This window comes from Mustela erminea, chromosome X (assembly GCF_009829155.1).
Source record: "Mustela erminea isolate mMusErm1 chromosome X, mMusErm1.Pri, whole genome shotgun sequence".
Lineage (NCBI taxonomy): Eukaryota > Metazoa > Chordata > Mammalia > Carnivora > Mustelidae > Mustela > Mustela erminea.
In genome coordinates this window covers 8,193,384-8,219,618 of record NC_045635.1, presented here as the reverse complement: position 1 = coordinate 8,219,618, position 26,235 = coordinate 8,193,384, and the positions used below count along the sequence as shown (strand labels likewise).

Sequence of the window (26,235 nt, the reverse complement as noted above, 5' to 3'; positions counted from 1 at the left end):
GTTCAGACAAGTGTTTTTTTTTGTTGTTGTTCTTGAATGTTCTTTTCAAAGTCCTAGTACAAGGACCTACTATACAAATTATTGAGATATTATTTTCAATATACCTTTAAATGGGAAACATTAACATGATAAATATACTTAACTGCAAGGTTTGGCACTTTAGAAAAGTAACAATTTAAAAATTGACAAGAGTGGGGCACCTGGGTGGCTCAGTGGGTTAAAGCCTCTGCCTTCAGCTCAGGTCATGATCCCAGGGTCCTCAGCAGGGAGCCTGCTTCTACCTCTCCCTTTGCCTACTTGTGATCTCTGTCAAATAAATAAATCTTTAAAAAAACTGACAAGAGGAAGATAGCGTATAATTTTTAGGAGAATGGCCTAGACATTTAAATCATATTTTTAACTGATTTATTTTTTGAAAATTTATTAATGATATATAATAAAGGGACACTTGAAGGTCTCTTAATCAACCTAAGCTGTAAATAATTAGCTTATAGGAAGTTATGATTAGGAAATGCCTTAGGAAGAAAACTTTTCATTATTAGAAAATGAATGAAAGGGTGCCTGGGTGGCTCATTGTTAAAGTGTCTGCCTTTGGCTCGGGCCACAATCCCAGGGTCCTGGGATCGAGCCCCACGTTGGGCTCCCTGCTCTGTGGAAAGCCTGCCTCTCCGTCTCCCACTCCCCCAGCTTGTGTTCCTTCTCTCATTGTCAAATAAATAAATAAAATCTTAAAAAAAAAAAGGAAATGAATGAATTGTGGCTGTCTCTAGAAGAACTCCTGGGGAAAAAGAAACACTGGCGGGGTCTACACAGTATACCTGGGGTAGAGACAGCGGAAGCAAAGGGGCTTTCACTGTGTGCTCTTTTGTACCTTTTGGATCTTAAGTGACAAGAATATATTATCTTTTAAGATACATTTAGATTTAAAGGAAGGGAATGAAAATCTATATGTAGAGACCTGGAGAGATACACAAGATCATGATTAAATGATAAACAGCTGCTAAAAAAGAGAAGATGAATGAATTGTAAACTTAAGGTATGCAACTGTATAAACATTCCCAGAGATAGTCGGTATCCATTTCACTGGAGACTTTAAACAAGGAGATTCTCGTAAGGGAAAATTTTTTTCTTCTTTTCTTTTCCAGGCCATGAATAATTACTGATTAAATTTTTTCAGCAATTCAGAGCACACTGCTGGTGCACCAGATTTAAAGAGGCACTGCATGAACCAAATGGAGATGAAACATAGTACGAACTCAGTGCTATACCTGATGAGACACCAAAAACCTGAGTTACTTAGCTACTAACCACGCTAAGATGATGTCTACTCTGATTTACAGGCTCTCAATCTCACTGGTCAATATATGCAGAAGTCTCTTTGATGGAACCACTGAACCATTTTAGATTTAAAAAAATCCCCTGTGGCCTTTGTCGTTCATGACCAATAGTCTTTGGAAGTTAAGGTCAACTGAACTGAGCTACAAAAGAAGGCGGGCGCTCTAGTCAAGGCTTGTGTGGTACTGGGATCCCTTTAACTGAGTTACAACTTTCTTAAAAATCTAGGTCATTTTCCTAAAAATTATATTTTCCTCCTCTTGTCAATTTTTAAACTGTTATTTCCCTCAACTCCTATACCTTGCAGTTAAGTATCATATTCATCATGTTAACGTTTGCCTTTTAATCATCGAAGCAGAGAGGGGGTACAGGAGAGATTAAAACGAGGATTAGAAGGGTGACTGCAGGGGCACCTCAGTGGCTCAGTCGTTGGGCAGCTGCCTTTGGCTCGGTTAATGAACCTGGGGTCCTGGGATCAGCCCCGCATCGGGCTCCCTGCTTAGCGGGAGGCCTGCTTCTCCCTCTCTCACTCCCCCTGCTTCTGTTCCCTCTCTCGCTGTCTCTGTCAAATAAATAAATACAATCTTGAAAAAAAAGGGTGACTGCAGAGACCATCAGCTGGTAATGGTGTACAAGGATAATGTGTTGGCCCCAGACCGCCTCAGAGAGCAGCAGCAAGACAGCAAAAAACCGCGCTGACTCCCAGCAGCCGCCTTATGGTCAAGCCACCAAGTGGGGCAAAATCAAGAGGGAGAGAAAACAAAAGGCCCTAGCAAAAAAGGCACAAAAGTATAACAAAATAAAACAAAAAGTTATGAGTCAAGAGATTACCTCACTGTTCCTTTGCAACAAAGAAAGAGGACAAGGCCAGAGTGAAAACTGGTTCTTTGCAACAAGATGGGCAACACTTTATTTAGATCACCAAAAATAAGGTTTTACAGAAAGGGAACCATAACATTACACAACAAAGTATAGCTGTAAAATCTCAAACAAGAGAGGCAACACTTTATTTAGATTACCAAAAATAAGATTTTGGAGAAAAGGAGCTGTAACAAGCAAATGTGTGACTGCAAATTTTCTTTTGCCATCAGTATCAATTCCCTCTAAAATATTTTGGTACTACTTTGTGATTTCCAAGCAAAACTAAAATTTGCTGGACAGAGTTTTTGAGCCTCATCACAAGAATGAAAACAGTTTGGAAAACAATTTCGCTTAACGCTAACAAATAACTAAAAAATGTGGTCATCGCTGACGAATTAACTTCAACAGCTACTGAAACAGCCTGACTTATACATAATCTCATTAATGCTTCACAGTGACCACAGCTGTTCTTTTTCTGCTGTCACAGATGACATGAGCGGTGGCAAGGGTCTCATGCTGGAGGCTGGTCAGGCACCTAGGAAGTAAACCTTAACAGAAATAACTATAGTATGTAAGCAACTCAAACAAATGGGCCCACCTCTGCCAGAGCCCCTAGGGGTGGGTGTCATGCCAGCTCTGTAAAGAAGGTCCACCTTCTCCCTAGATCTTCATTGGGATCCTAGAGCACAAAGCTGGACAGAGAAGCTGTTCTTCTAGAACCATCAAAACTTTAATAAATTGCCCTGGGGTTCTTGGTGCTATAGTGTGCCTCACAGGCAGCAACATAGGCAGACTCTGGAAAGAAGTCATCATGGTATTCTGCCAAAAACCTGGGAAAAGAAGAAAATGGCCCTGATGATCTTTAACAGTGAGGACTGAATACCAGCAAGCAAAATTTTAACTTGCAACCATCCTAACATTTCAGATGTTTTTGGTATTCCGAAGGAAGAAAATGAATGAAATCTTGATTTCTATATACTCATCACTTTCATTGCATATATCTGGCTCCTCTATCAATTACCATTTCATTAGGATCCTTTCCCTGTCAAGTGTACAAAGAGAAATAGAACCGAAACTCCACTAGGTGGCAGGCTTCATTATACAAACATTGGGGGAAAAATGGGGCTCTGACGACTACTGCATTTTCCTGTTATAAAAACAAACTACACTGGGACGCCTGGGTGGCTCAGTCGTTAAGTGTCTGTCTTTGGCTCAGGTCATGATCCCCGGCTCCTACATCGGGCTCCCTGCTAGGGTGGAAAGCCGGCTTCTCCCTCTCCCTCTGCCTGCCATACCCCTGCTTGTGTACACTTTCTCTCTGTCAAATAAGTCTTAAAAAAATAAAAATAAGCTATAAAAAACTATAACCTCAGGGCACCTGAGTGGCTCAGTGAGTTAAGCATCTGCCTTCAGCTTAGGTCATGATCCCAGGGTCCTGGGATGCAGTTCTGCAGCGGCTCCCTGCTCAGCGGGGAACCTCCTTCTCCTGCCCTTCCCCCTGCCCGTGCTCACTCTCTCAAATAAATAAAATCTTAAAAAAAAAAGCACTATAAACTCAACAAATGTCACTTAAGAAATTTCCAATACTTCCTACAGGCTAAGCCAAACCGAAATTGAGCAGTATAAATAGTAAAGGGTAGCTGGGTCCTAATTTGCCACCCAAAGGTGTTACAGTTTCAGCGTATAGTAGCAAACTTCATAAACAAGGCTGACTTAGTGTCTGGCCATGGACGTTACAATGAGGCCAGTTATTAAAAAGTTCACATTCCGCCGACGCTATTTTGTGTCTCAAGTGTCAAAGATTTCACCACAAGGGGCTTAAACATCTTTACATGGGCCATATTAACCGAAGGCTAATTAATTTCATGCTTGCTTCTCCAGCCTCATTCCACCTTTCCAAATTTCTAAAAAAGTAAGGATAAACCTAGTTATGTTCTTTAGTAAAAACCGAGTCAAAATTCATGAGATAGCTAACTCTTCTCTGGGTTGTGCCATTTTTAAGGTGATCATTGAGTCTACCGAGCAGTCATACCGAGTCTACCGTATCTACTGGATACGTTTTCAAAACCAATTAGAATATTTGTAAATCTTTCTACATTAATTCTTAAAACATTAATTTCTATTTTGTTTTGGGCATGACAAAATCAGCAGGCTTTCCTATGCTAACTTGCAGCTATTCTTCATGTTTTATTGGCACTATTTGATTTTGGCCTACACAATCTTTATGCCAAACAGAATTGGGTGTTTGAGGGGAAGGCTGGAAGGGAAGAGTATATTTTTCATAATTGTTTCTAATAATGTGTAATAAACTCTAATTTCACTCACAGACACTCTACTCAAAATGTCTACATAAAAATACCCTTTAAAACTCCAAATACCCTTTAAAATACCCTTTAAAAACTCCAAAAACCTATTTCTCTTGCTGGAATACTTTCCACACCAATAAATCCTACTTGTTTAGCTCTTGCAGGTTGGAGCCTGACTACAAAGAGAAGGCACCCCCTTAGAGAGAAGGAAGAAATAAGATCAAGTAGATACATGAGCTGGGTAAGGCGGTGTGATGAGTAGCCTTGAACATGAAGCAGAGGAACTGGTCAGTAGACATCTGAATGGGAGAGAGCTGGGCCACAGGCACAAGTGAGTCTGGGGCCCACATCATGGTACGAGGAGTGGGGACAGAGCCTCAGAGCAAATGATCCTCAGATACAATGACTGGCTCTGTCAGATGTAGAGAACAGTACCTTTCTTTAAGTTTACAAACTGTCAGCATGTATCGGTCATTTATCTTAACTCTAAACACAAAAATCCAACCTGTAAATGCTAATATTTAGGTTAGTTTATGTATATGCAACAAAGAAAAGCCTAATACTTAAGGTACTTCTAAATGAAAAATATAAAACTAAATTATCAATCTCAATCACTTCTACTATAAAAAATTAATTTTCTATTCAGTTACCCAAATGCATTCTTCTAGTGACACAAAAATTTTCCCTTTATACAATAAATTACAGAAGAAGGAAATAGCCAAAAAAAACCCTGATGTCATGATTACAGTTGGAATCAATCATTCTTAGCTACTACTGCTACTGTTTAAGATACCACAAAGCTAGCTTCCACATCTATTATGGAGAAGTTCAGAAAACTCATATATAAGGCAGCAGAGATAAGTGTTTACAAACAAATTTAAAATACCTAAGAAAGAGATCAAAGTGCTTCAGTAAAGCCTTCAGATTCTTCTCAGAAAAGGACATCTTTCCAAGGATTTCTGGAAGTTTCACTGCATTAAAAATAAAACCAAAACTATATACAACTGGCAGACTATGGAAATGAGCATACACACTGAAGGTCCTTGCTTACCCTATTCAAACTGAAATTAACGTCTACATTATCAAACAAAACCAAAACTCTCACTGAACACAGTACAGTGGTACACATGGCACAAATACAATTTTTATGAAATTTAAGATTGAGTCAGTGCCTTTTTAAAAAGATTATTTTCAATGATTTTTCTTAGACCCTCAAAATTACCACGAGAGGTACATAAACTAACAAGGGTGTTAAAACCAAAGTGGAGGGGTGCCTGGCTGGCTCAGCTGGAAAAGCGTGACTTCTGACCTCAGGGTTATAAATTTGAGCCTCACACTGGGTGTAGAGATTACTAAAAAAAAAGATTAAAAAACCCCCAAAGTGGAAGGGAGTAGGGGGCAGGGGAGGAAGAAGAAAGTAGGGACCAGGATTTCTTACCAAACAATCGTAGCAAGTGTTGTGCCCCGTAAATGTAAGACGGTGGAGGGGGCTGGTCACCTGGGGGGTAGCTGTCAGGTACAAGTTTCCAGGAGAGGACCTGAGAAAAAATAAAGTGACAAATTGTTCAATGCATACTTAACACTGTCACCAAGAGATCTCAAAATTTAGAATCCAAGCGGAAATACACTTGCTTTGAGGTTCTCATCTCGAATTGAGTGTCAAATTCTCACTCCCAAGCTTCGTGGGCTCCTACCAACTTAGGAGTTGCTTCACAGCTGGACCCAGAAAATGGCAGTGAACAGTAATGACAAACCACTGTGGAATTCTGAACGCCACTCCTCTAACTTTCCCATGAAGCCTTTTTAGGACATGATCTCAGCATATAGGAGTATAATGCATTATGTTGAAAAGGATCAAACTACAAAATAATGAAATTCAATATGACACTTAGAAAAAATACACAATATAATGTACATAATTATTATGTAAATACACAGAAGACCTACCAGAAAGTATATATCAAAAAGTTAAATGTCCATTTCTTACTGCTGAAATTACGATTTAGGAAGTTTGGGAGGATAAGGTATGCATCTTCCATATTGATTATATATCAGCATATATCTAATAGTTCCCTACAACTTTTTCAAAACATTCTTGCCTCTTATATCACATGAGGATCCACCTTCCTTGGCAACATGGAGATACCGCTCATCACCTTAAGAAGTTAAAACAATAAATTGCACATAGAGGAAAATATACAAAATATACAGCTCTATGTCAAAATAATAGAAAGCTTATAAAAATAAAATGTGGGGTGCCTGGGTGGCTCAGTCGTTAAGCGTCTGCCTTCAGCTCAGGTCATGATCCCAGGGTCCTGGGATTGAGCCCAGCGTTGGGCCCCTTGCTCTGCGGGAAGCCTGCTTCTCCCTCTCCCACTCTCGCTGTCTCTGTCAAATTAATAAAATCTTAAAAAAAAATAAAGCATGTGTGTAGGGGGAGAGGAGACCTAAAATAAGATTAAGGAAATATTTGATTTCCCAATTCTCCATAGCTATGACCTATAAATTAGCTGTAACTGTTTTGGTCATTTTTGTCCCTTTTCCTTTATTGGAAATCATGCCATATGCAAAAACTAACCCAAACATGTTTTGAGTAATATTACCATTGTTTTAAGATTCCCTAATTTCCTGATATATTTGATTCCCTTTGGAAACTAATCCGAACCACTGGATCAAGTGAAAGCAGACTTCAATCCTGGTAACCAATTTCTTTTACTTTTTTCTAAATTTCAGAGCTGTGGGTGGACTTTGGGCTTTTGTTAAAGTCAAGAGCTATATATAGAAGCTCTCTGAGTCTCCACAGAGATATTTCAGCACATTATAGGACTATTTTACCGAGTTGCTGCTTTGCCTTTTGGGATCTGTCAAGTTTAATCTGGAAATAGAGTAGGGCCAAAGAAATCCTCTGTAAGATAAGGCAGAAGGATGCCAAAACCACCCCAGAAAGGCTGATGTACTAAATTGAGTACAAGTGTACACAATGAAACTGTAGAAGTGAGTCTCACCATGGTTCTGGATGGCTCCACGCTGCAAATCTGGGCTTCAGCCCTGGCCTCACCCGCCCCACCCATCTGGGGTGTAGACCACTGAAGGGAGGGATTCGGTTTCAGCATCTTTATTCCATGCCCAGCACCTCAGCCTGTGGTGCACACAACGGAAGCTTGGCAACTGTTTTGACAGCAATACTTGAAGTTAACTTAGGGGAAACCGCAATCACTGGAACCATGAGACACATGTGTGCAGTTATCTGGCTACTCAGCAGGCCGGCCTACCTCACTCATTCCGCTCTGCATTTCGATACAGTGTATCACCTTCTATTTACCAAAGATAAATTTCATGGGGAAAAACAGGTTTCTAGCAGAGCGATTCTCACCTGGGGTATACAGACAACCACCTGTGAATCGTAAATGTGTACATCCCGACTCTACCCCAACGCACTAGGTCAGTGACAGTCTCAGGTGATCTGGATGCAGAGCTTTTACTAAAACACACGGAGACAGAGGCGCTCAGGAAAGTGGCAGTTTCCTAAGATGTCATGAGTCACTGCTGGGAGCCTGTCTCACTAGAACGCCTGCTCTACTGGAGCTTGCAGCTGTCCTTGTAACCACTAGATGGCGGGCTCTCGCTGCCAACCTGAGTGGAAATGGCCTTGCCTGAATATTCATGAGCCTCTTAAAAGAAAAGAGCTCCCCTTAATAACACCTGCAGGGCCTTGTCTGAAAAAAAGGACGTTAGGGACTGCTATATAGGAATTTCCTAACTTTCCCTCAGTGTCACTGTAAAACAAATTAAGTTTTCCAGCTTTACTATCGGGGGTCAACCAGTTAAGGCCTTCTGCCAAATCCAGCCTAACTTCCTTGTGCTAAAAATAAAAATGACTGTTGTATTTTTAAGTGGTTAATAAAATCACATGAATAAATATTTCATGGCGTGAAAATCACATGAAAGTCAATTACTAGTGTGCATGAATACATTTTGGGGGGCAGAGAGCCACACTCATTCACTTATGAGTAGCTCTCACACTACAGCAAAGTTGGATAATCTCCAAAGACACTATACAGTATACAACCCTGAAAATATTTGCAATCTGACTCTTTACAGAAAAAGTTTGCCAACCCTCATCTTTAACTGTTCTCTCTCCCTAGTAAAGCCATCTCCCCTACGCACAGAAACAGGGAAATCCTACCTCCTAGGTGAGATTCACAGAGTATCCCAGTAGACCAAGACATTTCTTAAACCCCCGGTACATTCACTACCTACACATGAGTTAACTAGCCTTAAAAACAGAATTTTTAAGATTCTTTAAAAGATTTTATTTATTTATTTATTTTTAAAGATTTTATTTATTTATTTGACAGAGAGAGATCAAAAGTAGGCAGAGAGGCAGGCAGAGAGAGAGGAAGGGAAGCAGGCTCCCTGCCGAGCAGAGAGCCTGATGCGGGACTTGATCCCAGGACCCTGAGATCATGACCTGAGCCAAAGGCAGCGGCTTAACCCACTGAGCTGCCCAGGCACCCTAAGATTTTATTTATTTATTTGACAGAGAGACACTGTGAGAGAAGGAACACAAGCAGTGGGAGAGGGAGAAGCATGAGAGAGGGAGAAGCAGGCTCCCTGCTGAGCAGGGAGCCCGATGCGGGGCTCGATTCCAGGACCCTGGGATCATGACCTAAGCCAAAGCAGATGCTTAACCACTGAGCCACCCAAGCACCCCCAAAACTGAATTTTTATATGAAAAGTTTCCCCACTTGTAAAATGGAAACCTGATGGCAAGGTTGTTCTAGAGAATGTGAGGCAATTTAGGTCAAGTGGCTGGCACAATGCTAACACATGAGTGAGGTAGGCCGGCCCGCTGAGTAGCCAGATAACTGCACAAATGTGTCTCATGGTTCCAGTGATTGTGGTTTCCCCTACGTTAATGCTACCCACCCTCAAAGGGATGGGTACTGGTACAACTATTAACAAAGAATTTTATATTTTTAAATAGTTGGAAAAACCCAAGAGAAGAACCGTATTCCATAACACGAAAATCATGATACTCAAATTTCAGTGTCCATAAATCAAGTCTTATTGGACCACAGCATGCCCATTCGTTTACAGAGTGCTTTCGGAATTGGGGAGTCTTGAAGGAGACTGTGTGGTCCACAAAGCCTAAAATATTTACTCTCTGGATCTCTCCAGAACAAGTGTGCCAACGTCTGTTCCATAAAATGAAAATACTCATATATTTCAATACTTGTGCTTACTTAAAAGACGACCATAAGCACAGGGCTGGAATCCTAGGATTTTCTCATTTTGGAAACCCAAACCAGTATAAAACGTCATCATATGAAGCATTGTGTTGCCATCCACAGCAAGAGCAACACAGCGTTTCTAAGGAAACCTGATTTCCGCCCACAGGATTTAAGCCCCAAGGAGGCTTAAGGTCCTTTAAGGTCCTTTAAGGAGGACTCACTATGGATGACCAGCAACAGTAACGCTTTACCTCGTTTATTTCATTAGTTCTTCTGCCTTCAAAACCAGCAAACACGGCACTCCCTTCCTTGCTGGGGGTCAGAGGAACCGGTGAGGATGATCTGCTATGCACAGGTGTCTCTTCAGAAGGAAAAAATGTTAATTATTCACTTATAAATCATACAGCAACTGAAGAGTAATAACTTTGCTACTGTTTTAACAGTCATCTGGCAGTCTAAAACAGTAAAGAAGTTATTAATCTTTAACAGTAAGACTTTCCATCATCAAAGACAGTACCTGGATTCCTGGGGGGAAAAACAGGAAACAAGTATTGACATATGCTACAGCACGCTGAACTTTGAAAACATTATGCTAACTGAGAGAAGCCACAGACAGAAGGTCACTTACTGTGTCATTCCACTCACAGGAATTGATGCCTAGGAGAGGCAAATCCATAGAGACAGGAAGTAACTAGGGATTGCCTAGCAAGACAGATTAGGGCCGGCAGGAGGGAATGCGGAGCTACCGCTACAAGACCCACGAGACAGCTAAACCAGCAGGGCCAAGCACCCAACTGCGGAGCCGAAGGTGTGGGGCTCCTCTCTCCAGGCCATAGGGAAAATGCCTCGTGAGTCTTGGTCGGAGCCAGACTCCCGAGTGGATTTCCCACAGCTGAGTGGGTGAATCTGGGCGTGACCGCGCACCCAGCCTCCTCCGTCTCCCAGGCTCCCCTGTCCACTGGGCGCCCATCAGGAGAGCAGTGCCTGGCCCCCGCCAAGCCCAAAGTGAAAGGCTTGCCCACACCTGAAAGTGGACCTACTCTTCTCCAGGTGCAGGAACAGCTTTGGCATGCTGGAGGGTGTGTCCTGCTGCCGGCGCTTGGGCTGAGGCGAGGCGCTGCTCTCAGACAGCCTGTCGCAGTTGGCAGAGTGGCGCGTGGACCGCCTCAGGGACTGCAAGGCTTCTGGTTCAGCTTTGCGCCTTTTGGGGGTAGCTGGCTCCCCTGTGGTGGGCTGACTCTCCGTGGACTGCGGTGTGGATGGATTCAACAAAGGCGGGCTCGGAGAGAGCTCCTCTTGGTTCCTACGGAAGGAGAGGAGAGAGCATCACAGACACCTGGGCCCCAGAATCTCTGCAAAACCTGACGTTCTTAAATGTCCTCCTTCAGGCAGAGCAGAAAACACTCTGGACTCCACTCTAGGAGACTTAAAACTTTTACTTTCAAATGTGGCAAAACAAGTGTTTTCTTAAAGTGTAACCATACGTACTCGATCATTTAAATCCTCTTGACTTGATAACTCTGCAAGGCATGCTGGCATTAAAGGCTGTAATACCCCTTTTGTATTGGTCTTTTAGCGATGGTTCTCAATGGGGAGTCACTGTGCCCTGCCCGGGACAAAAGCGCTATCTGGAGACAGTGCTACTTCGCTTGTCACAACTGGCAAAACACTCCTGGCATCTAGTGGGTAGAGGCCAGGACTGCTGCCCAACAACCTACAGCGCACAGGACGCCCCACCACAAAGAATGATCTCACTCAAAATCGCAACAGGGCTGAGGTTGAGAAACCCCAGTCAAGAGATCAGGATTACTGTGGTAGCTCCACGTATGGGTAACATAGAGGTCTGTGCAATCACTGTGTCCTACATCCGAAAGTAAAATAACATTGTGTCAACTATACTTCAGTAAAAGCTTTCCTTTTTTTTTTTTTAAATAGAGAGAGTAAGAATACCATGTTATCTCACCACAGTGTAACTACTCACAAGACTAGAACGGAAAAGCCACAAGCATCTGCCAAGCTTTGTGGAACACAGTCCACCCTGGACACTGGCAACCTTGAGATCTGGAGTAGGGCATGGGGACATCAACACAGGTCCCCAGCGAGTTGCACACGCCTCTCATGTAGGGTGAAAGCAATGGGAGAGGCAGGCAGGCAGGCTGAGAGATGATCATGAGGCAGACAGAGAACCAGGAGCAAGGAGGCATGAAGGGAAGGGACAAGGGGGTGGTGGGGAAAGGTGGCCAGAGCAGAGCATGGCGTGTGACAAGTGGTAAGTTGTTAGTACCCTCCCTTGGGGAGCAGAGTTGGTAGACAACAGCAGAGTGCAAAGTAGGCAGGAAGAGAAGTGGAAATCATGAGAACACGCCATTCTCACCAAGAGAGGCAGAGGAAGACAGGGAAGCAGCTTATACAGGTGAGGGTACAGACTTCAGGTTGGGGATTTCCACCCCTTCCCCCAACCAAACAAGAGGGATTTGGGCATGCTTGGTGACTGAGGGAAGAAAGTAGTGATGCAGCAGAGCAGGAAAGGAACTAACCTTTAGTTGAAGGCAAAAGGTGGCCAGCCCTTTGTGAACTTTCTCATTCAATAACTACCCAAGGAGGCAGCCGTTCTTTCCATCGCACAGAGGCAAAAGAAAGAGCCTCAGAAGGCATGTCCTCAAGCCACACACTCAGTAAGTGAAGGAGCTAAATTCAAACCCACTTCCGCCTTTCTCAGTCTGCGCCCTCTTCACCCCATTAGTCTTTGGAAAGACGGGTCAGCTGCTCAAAATCAAACTAAGTTCTCGCACTGGAACCTTCACTTGGTTCAATCTTTTAGAGCCATCTGAAAGTGAATGATGACTTAGCTTACCCAGGGAAAAACTCTACTTTTCAATCTCCTCCTCCAAATCTGTTGGCCCCATAGCATTAGGTGGAAATCTTCAAAGAAAGAGTCAACTCGGTTGCTGACATCTGACAGTCAAACTTCAGACTATCTAACTTACCTGTTCGTGTTTGTGGCACTTTCCTTAATCGGAAGGAAAAACTTGGATGAAGTGACCTTTTTATACTGAACTTGCTCATACGGATAGAGTAAAAGCAGCGGCAGCGTGTAATCAAATGTTATTCTTACTCCATCCACCATCTCCTTACAAAGGTCAACGCTAGGAGAGTAAGAAGAGATTAGAGATGCAGGAAATACTTTCCAAAAGGTCATAATGAAGTTGCATGTTTTTAATCAGGCAGAGTTTTAAACTTAAACACCATATATTTCACCTACACATTTAAAAAATACAGTGAGTTTGTAATTTTTTGGCCACCAAAAAATTAAGTGAAAATCTTGATCTATAATATAAAGTGAAAAAAGTACATCAGTCATTTTAACTTACTGCACTGAACACAAATGTATACATTCAGTACCACACAAGGAGTCCAAGCAGCCTGTGTTGCAGAACACAGACTACTGGACCCCAGTTACTGGGAGCGGAAGGGGGCAGACCTAATGAACCATTCCTAATACTTATTTCCAATCAAACCAATTGCCTGTCTGCCTCTAAGCCAGCTGGGTAACATGCACAAGGCAGGCGATGAAAACGATTATCCTGGCTAAATAAAAACCTATTTGTAAACAAGCTTTGATAAAATTTTATTTGCCTATTCTGGTGCTTCTCAAGGACAAAGAGTTATCTCCCTATATCATATCACAGAAAAAAACTGGCATAGGTGTTGAGGCAGTACATACTCAGTATATCCAGACCAGATATCTAAATAGTTACTGAACATTTCGTAAAAGAAACAATATTTTGGTGAGAAATTTCTTACTTAATGAACTATTAGGTTAATCGGGTGATATATTAAATGAATTCCAAGTTACAGAAAGAGAGTGTCACCTGTTCAAAATGGAAGTCACTTCCCTAACACACAAAGAGCGAGCCGCTGAGACATCCATCCCCCGCTCCCTCACTACTCACTTCTTTTCTGCTGGGATGTAATGCACGTTCATATTGGCATGTGGCATAGCATGATGGTGACGAGGCCTCTCATTGGCTGAAAAGGCTGCATTGATAGCAAAATGTTTCACGTAGGATTCCAAAATAGTTATGATGTTGGTCTGGCATGGAAGTTTCACTAACTGTTAATAAAAATACAGACATGTGATGCATCTCATTGTATAAACCACATGTGCCAAGAAACAGTGCTCTTGTCTATATACATTTTTTAACTCAAAAGTAAAGCCAATTCTGTTTGAGAATGTTTTAAATAAATATGCTTTGAAGGTCTATGATTGCTTCTACTAATCATATCCGCATGAAGACTACAGTATAAATTTTAAAAATAAATGTGACCCGTGATTCACATCTTAATGATCAATTGCAGCTACCTGGGAAGACTATGTCCACTGTCTGCCTCTGTGACAGATCAATTCTGTCTTAACCTCTTCTTAAAATATTTGAGAGAGAGTGCATCTGTGCACGTGAGTAAGGTGGAGTGGGCAGGAAAGAACGAAGGGAGAAGGAATGAGAGCATCTCAAGCAGACTCCCACTGAGTGCAAAACCCACTATGGGTCTTGACCTCAGGACCCCGAGATCAAGACCTGAGCTGAAACCCAAGAATCGGACGCTTAATCGACTGAGCCACCCAGGTGCCCCATGTCTTAACCTCCTAATGAAGCCCAGGAATGAGGAGTTTGACAAAGCTCCCCAGAGGATTCTAATGGACAGCCAATGCTGGGAATTCAATCAGCAGCAGAAGAGTACGGTCAGAGAACTTTAAAACCTAACTCACTATAAAACTTAAAATATGAATTTCATTCTTACAAGGTTCTTAATTGTTTGAGTCTGTAACTGAAAAATATGGCAGAATGAAAGTTCTATTACAAATCCAGGTTTTATGTATTCTCCCTACATACCCGTTTCCTCCTGTTGATATAGTAACAATCATCCTCAAGCTTCTTTTTCAGAACTTCAGGGATTTCTATAGTTATTGTTCTTTCTTCCATCTCCCTTTTTGTGTGCAGCTCTGGTTCTTCCTTCTGCAATATCACAATTTCATTTTTAACTAGTTTTCACAATAACAGAGTCTACCTCCAAAGGAAGACTAACACAGAGAGTCTACTATGAAACAAACCCCATTAATCCTCGACATTCATACCAGAATGCCACATGTCCTACAGAAAAGTACATTAAAGGCCAAAAGTTAATGTATTATTTAGGGCACTAACCGTGTTGCCGATGCTAATTTTCTTTCTCCCCCTTTTAAGTTTGCCAGTGAGATTTATGTTAACTTTGAAGGCAGGCAGAAGATGCCAAACTCTGATACACAACATTTAAAAACTAATCACGACTATAAAAACGAATTTCATGGCCGTAATGGAAAGAAAGAATTAACTATGATTTGTGAAAACATTTTACAGGTAAAAACAGCTACCAAGAGGTTCATACAGTGACTATAAATATAAATAAAGGTTATTTTCCCTTAAAGATCAAGTACAGCTTTACAGTATCTGGTTAAAACAATGCACTTTTACAAAATTATCTGCAACTGAAGAATTTTATCACATATTTTTACCACTAAATATATACCAAAACGAGCATTTTTACAATAGAAACTTTATACCACTTCTGTCTTTTCTTCAATATCACTTTCTTCACTTATTTCTTCATCCTTTTCTTCACTACTGTCAGCAGAGGAACTGCTTATTGCTAGAAAAACAAAAATTATCAGGCATAATGGCACCATATACTTCCGTAACCTTTACAATTATAATTCTTTTATTTAAAAATATTTTATTTATTTATTTGACAGAGAGAGACACAGTGAGAGAGGGAGCACAGGCAGAGGGAGTGGGAGAGGGAGAAGCAGACTTCTTGCCTAGCAGGGAGCCCGATGCAGGGCTCGATCTCAGGACTCTGGGATCATGACCTGAGCCAAAAGCAGATGCTTAACGACTGAGCCACCCAGGCACCCCTACAATTATACTTCTTTAAGGTGAAGCGTGTGTCCTACTATTGGCAATAATTAACTGTAGTCCTGCACATATTTTAAATGCCGAACATAAAAACTGTACCTTTCAGAATAGAAATTTTTTTGAGAACTATAACACCAATTTCAATGAGGGCAAAACCCACGCAAGTTAATGATCTGAAAGTGTTTAGTCACCCAGGATCCTATGGTTCTCTGTTGCATTCATAACTGGGGACAAGGCTCAGAAGTGCCAAGAAGGAAACATGAGGAGTTAGTACAAATAAAGACCCTCGCTGAAAAGGCAGCAGTCATGAGCAAGACTGATGAAGTATTATGGACTAACTGACCACTGCTTTAATTGTTAAGAACAAAAGGGGCACATGTTATGTGTGGTGAGCTTAAAATGTTTCCTTGTCTGTAACTGCAAAGACTCCTACCCCTCGATCCTGCGGTATAAAAGGACTAGGTAAAAGTTCTTTAAGACAGAGAAAATGAAGTCAAACCACTTACAGTTTTCATCATTTTCATCTTTTTCTTCAACAGGGAGGCTTTTTAAGACAGAGTCAACACCGGGCAACCTGCAGCGCTTCTTCTTTCTTCCTGTGCTTCTCCTGAAAGAAAATAAACACAACCGAAATAAAGTTTGATGCTGACTGATACAGGTATTGAAGTACAAACAAGATAGAACAACAATTCTTAAGAACCTAAAAATCATTAAATCCCAGAACATAAATGCTAATCTCCACTTCAGAAGATTACACATTAACCTCTGTGAAAACACAGAATTTAGAATACAAGAGCAATTCTTCATGAACACACTTTAAATATATAAAGTTATTAATAAGCCATGTTTGCCATATTTTTACTTTAATATTTTAAAGGTTCTAAACACAAAGGAAAACACACTGAATAACAATTATGTCACAATTTTTGTGTTCTTACAGGCGAGCTACAGCTTTTCTTGCCAATTTACGCTGTAATCTCCGATTTTCGTCGGTGTCACGAAGGACATGATCTTCAGCTGCCCATCTATCCCAGCTAATCAAACAAAAAAAGGAAAAGCATGTAAAATTCAGTATTTTAGGTTGATACGAAACAAATGCTACAAGCATCTCACAGAAGCAGAAGTGTCCCGGAAGTACTTATGTTTTAGAAAACTATTTAAACATTTAAAATCACAACAAAGATGCAAATAAACTGAAAAAGAAACTCATGCAGACATAGAAAGATCTAGGGTTTCTAGAATTATCCACAGAGAATCCAAATATAATTGACTTAAAAGTAATCCTTCTTCAAAATACGCAAGGTTTGATAAAGCAGAAACAGGAAGTGAAGCTTTTCTACAAGTGTTTCTAAAACTTAAATAAGTTTGCAATGTTCTTGTGCTGCAAAGATGATCAATTTTCAATCCCGTTGAACAAGTACACTCACCTTCTGTTCCAACCATTAAAATGGATCAGATATTCTGGGATCTTTCTGCCTTTTTCGTCTTTCCCAACAATAACATCGACAATCTGAAACCAGGAAATATTGTCCGCAAATGACAGAACATAGAGAATACTGGAAGCTAGATCAGGAAAACTAGATCACAGATCTCTTTTTAAAAGAAAAGAAAGCGTTCTCTCCTTTTTTAGACTGAAAGCTGGGTTGAAACATTTTTCCTTTCAATTCCATTTTTTCCCCCTGAGTGGATGCCTCAAAATAGGAAACATCCCTCCAACCAGCCCGCGATTGGTCTCAGATATTGAGACTGGGTTCAGCTTCTTGAAACCCATTGGCCGACCCATTTGTCACTAACGAGACAGTCCAGGCCAGACAGGAGCGCTGAGGCCCTAAGATCTCTGGGAGTTGTAGTATCCCCAGCTTAGCCGCGTCCAGGGTCTGGACGTTTGGCAAATTATGCCATCCCTCCGAGGTGTCCCTAGAGGGAACAACTGGGACAAATTATGAGGCGTGTGACCCCTACGGAGGCTCAAGGCGGGACGGGAGGTGGGATAGCAAGCAGCCGGAGGCTTCGGGGGCGGAGCCCGAAAACACAACTCGCAAAAGCTAGAGGCCTCGGGAAGTCCCCTTAAGGCCAGAGTGGCCCCGAAGCCAGCCCCCAAACCCGAACTGCGGTGCCCACTCCCACTCGTCATCCAGGCCCCAGGAGCTGCGGTTGTGGCTCAGTGCCCCCGTCCCTCCCCCGCGTCCCCGAAACTTAGATGGACAGGCACAGGGCGCGACTCGGGGACCGAAAACCTAAATGCTGCAAGACCCCGAGGGACGAAAGCACCGGGTCAACACTGCCCTCGGGTGGGGAGTCGCGGCCTACGGGAGGGACGGGCCCAGACACGATTGGTGCTCCAGAGCAATGACGTCGTGAATCGACGGCCAGTGCTATGGCGCTACGGTTTAAGACCTGGCTCGGTCAGTCAGGGCGTCGCACGGCAGCCCAGGCAACGATGGGCCGCGCAGAATGGTGAAAGATTTAACAAGAAGCTGAAGGCCGCCAGCAAGCGACCTCCTCGACGGTAGCCCTCGCTGGCGTCGGCTACGCAAACCGCCGTCGCCGCCCCAGCCTCGCGACACTGCACGCGCGAGGTTTCCGATGGCGCGTGCGCAGCCCAGCGCCGGGCGGAAGCGGAAGCATCTGGGCCCCGACTCCCCAGCGCCGCGCCCCGAGAGCGCCCCCTGCTGCACGCACGGCGCCTCGCAAGCCGAGGAGCCGCCGGCATGGAGCGCCGGGCCCCGCCACTTCCCCTGCTCCGCGCCGCCGTCCGCACCCGCATCCGCATCCGCCACCCGTCCCGGGGTCCCCGGCCCGCGCCTCCTCCCTGTCCCTCCGCGGCGGCACCTTGGCATCGTACAGCACTCGCGCCTTGGTGGGGTCAGGCTCGAAGCACAGCACTTTCTCCCCTGAGTGGAATTTAAATTTCATGCCCTCGCTCGCGCTCATTTGCTCATCGTGGCGGAGGGCGAGGCTCCGGGGCGGGCGGAGCGCGCGCGGTGGGGGAGGGGGGGTGGGGGCGGGGAGGTGGCGCGCAGCAGCGGGGGTGGGGGGAGGGAGCGGGGAATGGCGGAGGCTGCGGCCGCTCCGCCCTCGGTCCCGCCTCGGCCCGCCCCGCGCGGTGGCCAGACCTGGGAGTCTCGGGGCGGGCGCGCTCCCGGTGGGGCGCGTGTCCGCGAGTCCTGATGGGCTCCGCAAAGACAGGCAGGGAATGACGCCCGTGGCGGTCTTCCGGCAGGACGGCCCCTCCCGCGATCGTGGGAAAGGTGGCCGGCGCGGGCTGGGCCCACGGGGTCATCGGGCCGGGCGCGCGCTCTCCGGCCCGGGCTGGGAGGCACCCAGGAGAGGGTCTGTCTGGGGGTGGGCAGTGGCGGCGGGGAGGCCAGCCGGCGGCCTCCTTCCAGCAACCACCGGCCGAGCCGCGCGGGCCACCTTAGCAGAGCTGCGCGCTGCCCAGGGTGGCTCCGCGAGGAGGACGTCCGGCTCAAGTCGGGTCTAGGTGGGCGAAGGGTGGTGGGGGAGTGAAGAAAGCCCTGGCGCATACCTGGGCCGGGACAAGCAGGTGACAGGTCTGGAGCCATCCAGTGACGGCGGGTGAGCATTGGGAGTGAGGCTTTGAGGTCCTTAACCAAGTCATTAACATCTTAAGTCTTGGCATGGTTTTCCAACCCCACACTCAGGAGTTGCTCCGTCTAGGTCTGCTGCAGTATGTTGAAAATTCCCCCAAAGGGGAAAGAACTGTGAAGCTGGTACCAGGAGGTACCTGCACCAACGAGGTGCTCAGGAGATCTTGATGAACAAGTGACAAGTGCTGGGAGACCAAGGCCAAACCTGCAGAGACAGGAAAGAAGGTGCCGAATTTTTGGCTTTGTTTTGCGGTATGGAAAGCGTTTGGGTAGTGTAGTGACTGGATTAAGATGGGCCTAGAGACCACCTTGGCGGCTCTGAAGTCGTGCTCTATTCTTGCAGCCAGAAATTTGCGCTTGCGCTCCCTTTCACTGGGTTTCTTACTATACATCCTTCACAGTTCACCTTGGACATTGCCAGGAGAAAACCCCTCGGGCTTCCCCCCTACCCGAATCACATACCCCTCCAGTATTCCCTCCCAGCCTCTACCTACCTGTTGCTTACATTTACGGTATGCTGCAGTAGAATGGGCTGTTCGTTTCCAAAGTGCTCCTCATTAGATTCTCCGTTCCTTGAAGTTGGGAGGGCAGAGCTGTGGGGAATCTCATCCAGCTTACGGCATAGTCCTGGCACACAATAAATGTTTAGTGAATGAATGAACAGATAACAGATTTATGAAATAGAATGCCCAAAACTCAGTGACCAGTTGGACTTGACAGGGGAAAGGGAAAGAGAAATCTTGAGAGACGTCCAGATTTTCTGGCATAATGAGTTGGGCGAGCAATAGATCCACTGGGCAAAATAAGGGCCTGAGAGGGACAGGTTGGGGGAAGATGGACGGATAGAGAGCTGTGTCTTTAAGAATAATACAGTGGTGGAACCGGAACTGGAGCAGTGATCCTTCTGCAGGTTGTGGCTTATCAGGAATGAGCTGTTGATGGTGATGTTCCCCATAAATAGCAGGGGGAGCTCTAAGGCACAAGGAGTTGCCTGTCATGGCTAAACCACATCAGAATATTAGCATTTTTATTTTTCTTGTTGGAGAATAGAGATTTCCTTTCCAGACTCTAACCTCGCACGGCAAGACTTTTAGATGCTTGCTTTTGTTTCTCTCCATTTCCACCCCTTCTTATGTGCTTGAGCCACATCTTTTCCTCTGTTGTCCCTAAACAGTCCAAGAATGCAAAAGCCTTCAGTGACAGCACCCCTTGCTGGCCTCCTCTGGATTGGGAACCACTAGAGAGGCCTCCATCTTTAATGTGGGCCGAGCATCCTTTTCCCTCTTATGTGCAAAGGTAGAGAACATAGAGGGCTTTGTGATCCAGTGCCACACTTGTCACTTCTCGTTTGTGACCTTGGACAAGTGATTAGTCTCTCTGTGATGCAGTTTCCTCACATTTAAAGATAATAGTGGCTCCAACCTCCTCAGGTTGTTTTAGGAATAAATCTACTCAGTCTACATGTGTTTGTGTAGTGCCTGGCACATAATAAGTGGTGGGTACATGTTTGCCATTAATATTAGGCATTCCTTGGTCATTCTTGACCTCATTCATTCATTCACTGAAAAAAAAATGTGTGTGTGTGTGTATATATATTTACATATATATAAATACATATATATAAATATATACATTTATATATATATTATATATAATATATATAAATACATATATATAAATACATATATATAAATATATACATTTATATATATTATATATAATATATATATAAATGTATATATTTATATATATGTATTTATATATATGTGTGTATATTTATATATATATAAATTTTTAATAAAAATTATATATATATATATATATATATATATGTAATGTCCATGCCCAACATGGGGGCTTGAACTCACAACCCTGAGATCAGGAGTCACCTGCTCTACCCACTAGGCCAGCCAGGCACCCTGTTCTACAGATTTTTATTGAGCCTCCAGTGTTCCGGACGCTAGACACACAAGCTAGAACAGAATACAGGTATTACTCTTGGCCTTGAAGAAGAGACGTTTCAGCAGGGGCCCCGCAGTGAGCATCACGTGTGCTGTCGGAGGGAACAGACAGGTGCTTACATCTCTCCAGGACGAGGCAGAGTATCAGAAAAGGGTCCAGAGAGGAAGTCTCTCCTGTTAAATAATAAACTGAAGCATATTAAACATCTTTAAGAGTGTGAGCAGAAATCAACCGCAGTCAAGTAAATGCCAATGGGAAGTGCTGAGGAGTACTTACTTCAGCGTCAGGAGCCCAGAAAGAGATTTTTTTTTTTTTTTTTTTTAGAGAAAAGGCAGAAATAAAGAGGTTCTTGATAGGCTATCGTGTAAAGACTGGTTGGCTGTTTGTGACTGGTTACCCTTAGTGTTTTATGTCATGACCTTGAGGCATTTACAGGCTTGGGTTTTAGGCTGCCAAAGCATTAGAGCTACCTCAGTCTGATAGCCTCCTCGTTGAATTAATTTAACAATTCCCCCCTTTTGGTCCTCTTCTTCTACATGAGAGAATGACCAAAACGTTGGTATGAGTGTCACTCTCAGTCATCATGAGAGTTACGTTGCAGCCGTCTCACTGTGACCCTCATAGGTGACGATGTCAGATCCGTGGAAGAAATGTTTCTGCTGTTCATCTTGTCCGTCTTGTTTCTGTTTCTCCAAGCCCAGTGGGACCATCTGATGTGCTGCTGATGGCTGTGAACATGCGCTTAAGACTTCTGAGGGGCGCCTGGGTGGTTCAGTGGGTTAGGCCTCTGCCTTCAGCTCGGGTTATGATCTTGGCGTCCTGGGATGGAGCCCCGCGTCGGGCTCTCTGCTCAGTGGGGAGCCTGCTTCCCTCTCTCTCTGCCTGCCTCTCTGTCTACTTGTGATCTCTCTTTCAAATAAATAAATAAAATCTTAAAAAAAAAAAAGACTTCCGAGTGAATATACCATACAAGGGGAATTACAATGACAACTATGAGGATGATAATATGGAGAGACTTCACCAGGGCTCCCATGAGACAAGCCAATGGGTCTCAGATAAGTCAAAGAGGGGACATCAGCCTGTTTTAGCCAAGCGGCTGGTTTGTTAATTAACTGTATTTGCTGTGAGACCAGAGTGTTGGTCCAGGTGCTGCAGGAAGTATTTGTTGTGGCGCCGGCTCCTCCTTGTTCAGCCCGTAAGTCACCTAAAGCAGTTCTCTTATCTGAAACCATCTTAGCAAGAACGTCTGGAGACTGAATTGTGTAGCTATGGCCTGAGCAGTAGTTCAGCAATAGTTGCCCTGGTGAAGGAGCGTTATTTTCCTGTGCGTTACCAGAGAGAAGAGGCAAGTGGTGGAAAGGCAGAAGGAATAAAGAAGAAGGAGAAGAAGAAGGAATAAAGGTTCAGATTGGAGATGAAGATCTTGATCCATGATCTTGGAGGAGCTGTCCGCCTCAAGATGCCATCTGCTTCTGAGGAGGAACCTCCCTAGTCAACTTGAATTTTAGATCTCTAGCTGGCATGCCGTTCCAAGAGTCTGGAGGAGCCCTTTTTCATGGGGAGAAGTGGACCCAAGTTCAAGTCCTGAAGTTTGTGGTCTTGGCAGTGAGAAGGACCGGTTATGATTTCTTCCAGGGAGGTTCAAGGGCAGCCTTGGTTCTTGGTGATTCCAAGTCAGAAAGGTGGGAGAAAATTAGAAACGTTAGCCTGGACAGTTGTAGCCAGACACTTGAGGAAACTAGAATTCAGGATCCAGTTCAGGTAATAGATACATAGTAGTTTCCTCCTTCCTTTTTTTTTTTTGTATCCATTTTTTATTTACACTGTAGTTAGTTAACATACAGTATAATATTGGTTTCAGGAGTATGCAGTAGTTTCCTTTCACCCTTATTATTTCTAAGTAGGTTTGTTTTTTTAAAGTTTTATTTATTCAGGGAATCTCAACCCCCCCGTGGGGCTTGAACTCATGACCCTGAGAGCTGAGTCACATGTTTCTCTGAGCCAGCCAGGCCCCCCTCCTAAGTAGTTTAAATTACATATGTTGATTAGAATTCTTAATCCGGAGAGTCCTTTATTTCTAGTGAAAACTGAGAAGTAAGCAACATCCACTGTTGGTTACACTGACATTCTATGGATTGGGAAATTTATAAATATATTTCACAGTTTCTATAAGTATATTCTTCCTCAGTAAAATTTTTGATGTGTTACAAAAGATGTCTACTAATTGATCCAAATATCTTTAGTTCCTCTGTAAAAGAAAGCCAAAAGTAGATAAAGCTGTGTTCAGTAATTAATGTTTTAGTTATTTTCTCCTAGTTGGAATGATTGAGATACTCAATGAATAGCCATCATTTAATTTATCTCAGTATAACTAGGGTTTCAAGTTCTCAAAAAAAATTGGGAAACTGTATTTAAGTAGACATACCGTAGAGAATATTTATTATTGAAAATATATAAACTTCTACTGACACTTATTTACTTGTTCTTAACACTTATGTTTAGATTACTCATGAAAATTTCATAAGACATTAAATAGCTAACTGTTCTTGCTGATATATCCTATAACAGAGATAACATATGTTAGCTTATTTGACTTTTAGTAAACCTAGGTAAATTCAAGTATTTTGTTTTAATGCCGGTAATTCTAAAGACATGCCTGTTTTAATTAAACCAACACATTTAAACTAACTTTTATTTACTGAAGATTATCCTACATGATGTGAACTTGAAAAACATTTGGGTTTCTCTTTCTGAGAGTTTGTTTGATTTATATGAATACTTGTTTGTCTTTAAGCCTATTAAGAAGTTTTTACAAGTTAATTTTGGAAATATCATCTGGAGGTAGAAAAATACCGCACATATATAACAGACAGACACACATACAAGACACAGAGATCTTATAGCTTTCCGTGTTAAAATTTTAGCCATGGGACAGGTATGATAATGCAAAACTCGTTAGTTTAAAAAAGAATGGTTGTATCTAAATTGTGTTTCTGGCAGAGAAAGTTAGAGTTACCTGCTCAGATGGCTAAAGCTTTTACTAATATTTGTGGAAAAAATTTTAAGATTTTTCATTTGGCCTAATTTCCAAATAGCTTCTTTTTGTTTTTCTTGTAAGAATTATCTTCCTGAAGTTTGCACTTCAAGAGATGGCTCTGGGTTCCTAGAGAAAGCCAGATAGAACGTTTGCATCTCAAAGCCACAGGGAAAGGCTGTTTCTCCAAGAAGAGCTTTTGTTTCCTAAATTCAGATCTTTTACAGTATCTGTGAGCCTTTGGGGATGAATAGGGCAGAGTTTGGGATTGGTAAAAACGACAGGTGGGCTTTGAATTGTTTTTAGAGCCGCATTTCCATTCTTGGAAAGACTCAATTGTAAGGTAATTTTTAATTCCTTAAAGAACTGGGTTGCAGTCTGAACGATTTCTAGCCACTGACCCAGCCATCCAACTACATTATCCTCCATTTGCTTCTTTGTATCAGGGAGAAGAGCTGCAATGAAGATGGTTATCAAAAGATTTATATGTTCCAGATTTAGACTTGGGTTCCTTTAATTTTTTTTTTTAAATTTAAATTCAAGTTATTTAACATATAGTGTAGTATTGCTTTCTGGAGTAGAATTTAGTGATTCATCACTTACATGTACCACCCAGTGCTCATCCCAACCGGTGCCTGCCTTAATGTCCAACATCCATTTAGTGCGTGTCCTCATCCTCCTTCCATCCAGCAGCCCCAGTTAGTTCTCCATAGTTAAGAGTCTCTTATGGTCTGTCTCCTAGAGCTGGGTTTCTTTAGAACATTTTATTTTAAAGATTTACTTTAGAGAGAGAGTGCGGGTGGAGTGTGGGCAAAGGGAGAGGGAGACAGACTCGCAAGCAGACTCCTTCCTGAACACGGAGACCATCGGGGGCTCGATCTTATGACCCTGAGATCAGAGCCTGAGCCAAAACAAGAGTTGGATACTTAACCAACTATGCCAGCAGGTTCCCTGTCTTTAGAACATTTTAGTAAATCCTTCCACGGTGGCTTCAGAATGCTTTTCTTTCATTTTAGCTTAAGGGAGAAGTCCTAAAAAAAAAAGTTTTTATCAGGCTCTCAATATCAGGTTCCAATCTGGCCAATTATGACCATATTGATGCTTTAAAAACTCCTTTGTTAGTATTTTGTCAGGTTTCAGCTGACACAAACAGTAAATATTCCTGATAGTATTCAACAATCCCATAGAGCCAAGAGGGTTCCTCAAGAGGTGCAAAAGTTACTACCTTCCCAAGATCCAGAGCCACTCCCTAAGATCACCAATAGAAAGAAGACTTGGACAATTCCCCCTGAGAGCTGGAATTACTGGGTAATTTTTCTTCCCCTACAGTTTCTGGTGGCCAGGTTAAGACCTGTCGGGACTGGACTCCCCCCCCCCCCCCCCCCCACACACACACTCTGGAGTGTGAAGGCATCATGGGAAAGATGCCTTTGCAGAAACTAGCAAAGGGTAACAATTCTTATCAAATACTATCAGGTCCCACAGTTGGTAGGACTCTAGCTGCAAATGGAGTGCAATCCACATTTCTGCCCAGCTTATCTAGCCACGAATGGGGGCGCAACACACATTTCTGTTCAGCTATCTTTTTAGGTCCCCTGGTCTGATGGTTGCCAAGCCAAGTTCTCAGGATGCAAAATGAGACAAAAAAGAAGGCTATCGCTGTCCTTAGGAGAGAAGGGACAGTTACCCAATTTTTTTTTAAAGCCGATGCGAATTTAGAAAGGAAGGGAAAATGTGAAATTCACCTTCTTTCCACCAGGCCAAAGAGGTCTGGGAGGGCTGACTTTGGTAAGACTTGTTCCCCTTTGCTGGCCTCTGCCAGTTTTCCCAGGATGCCTCCTGCCTGCTCCAGAGTGAGCCGGGGTGTCCCGTGTCCCAGCCGGTCTTATCCTGGCCCCCAGAAACTGTACAGGAAGAAAAATAATTTTCTGTCCACCCTTT

General features: G+C 43.3%; 1 protein-coding gene across 1 annotated transcript; it reads right to left on the bottom strand.

Moving 5' to 3' along the window:
* Positions 1–2,218: 2,218 nt before the first annotated feature.
* On the bottom strand, positions 2,219–18,678 carry MSL3 (MSL complex subunit 3). Its single transcript, XM_032330641.1, has 13 exons — positions 18,520–18,678; positions 17,115–17,197; positions 16,626–16,721; positions 16,194–16,294; positions 15,336–15,421; positions 14,629–14,751; positions 13,690–13,850; positions 12,724–12,882; positions 10,777–11,039; positions 9,988–10,097; positions 5,941–6,040; positions 5,389–5,473; positions 2,219–3,026 (listed from the first exon to the last, which is right to left on the bottom strand). The coding sequence occupies exons 1-13, from the start codon at positions 18,619–18,621 to the stop codon at positions 2,927–2,929; spliced, it is 1,569 nt and encodes a 522-aa protein (XP_032186532.1). The 5' UTR covers positions 18,622–18,678; the 3' UTR covers positions 2,219–2,926.
* Positions 18,679–26,235: the final 7,557 nt, after the last annotated feature.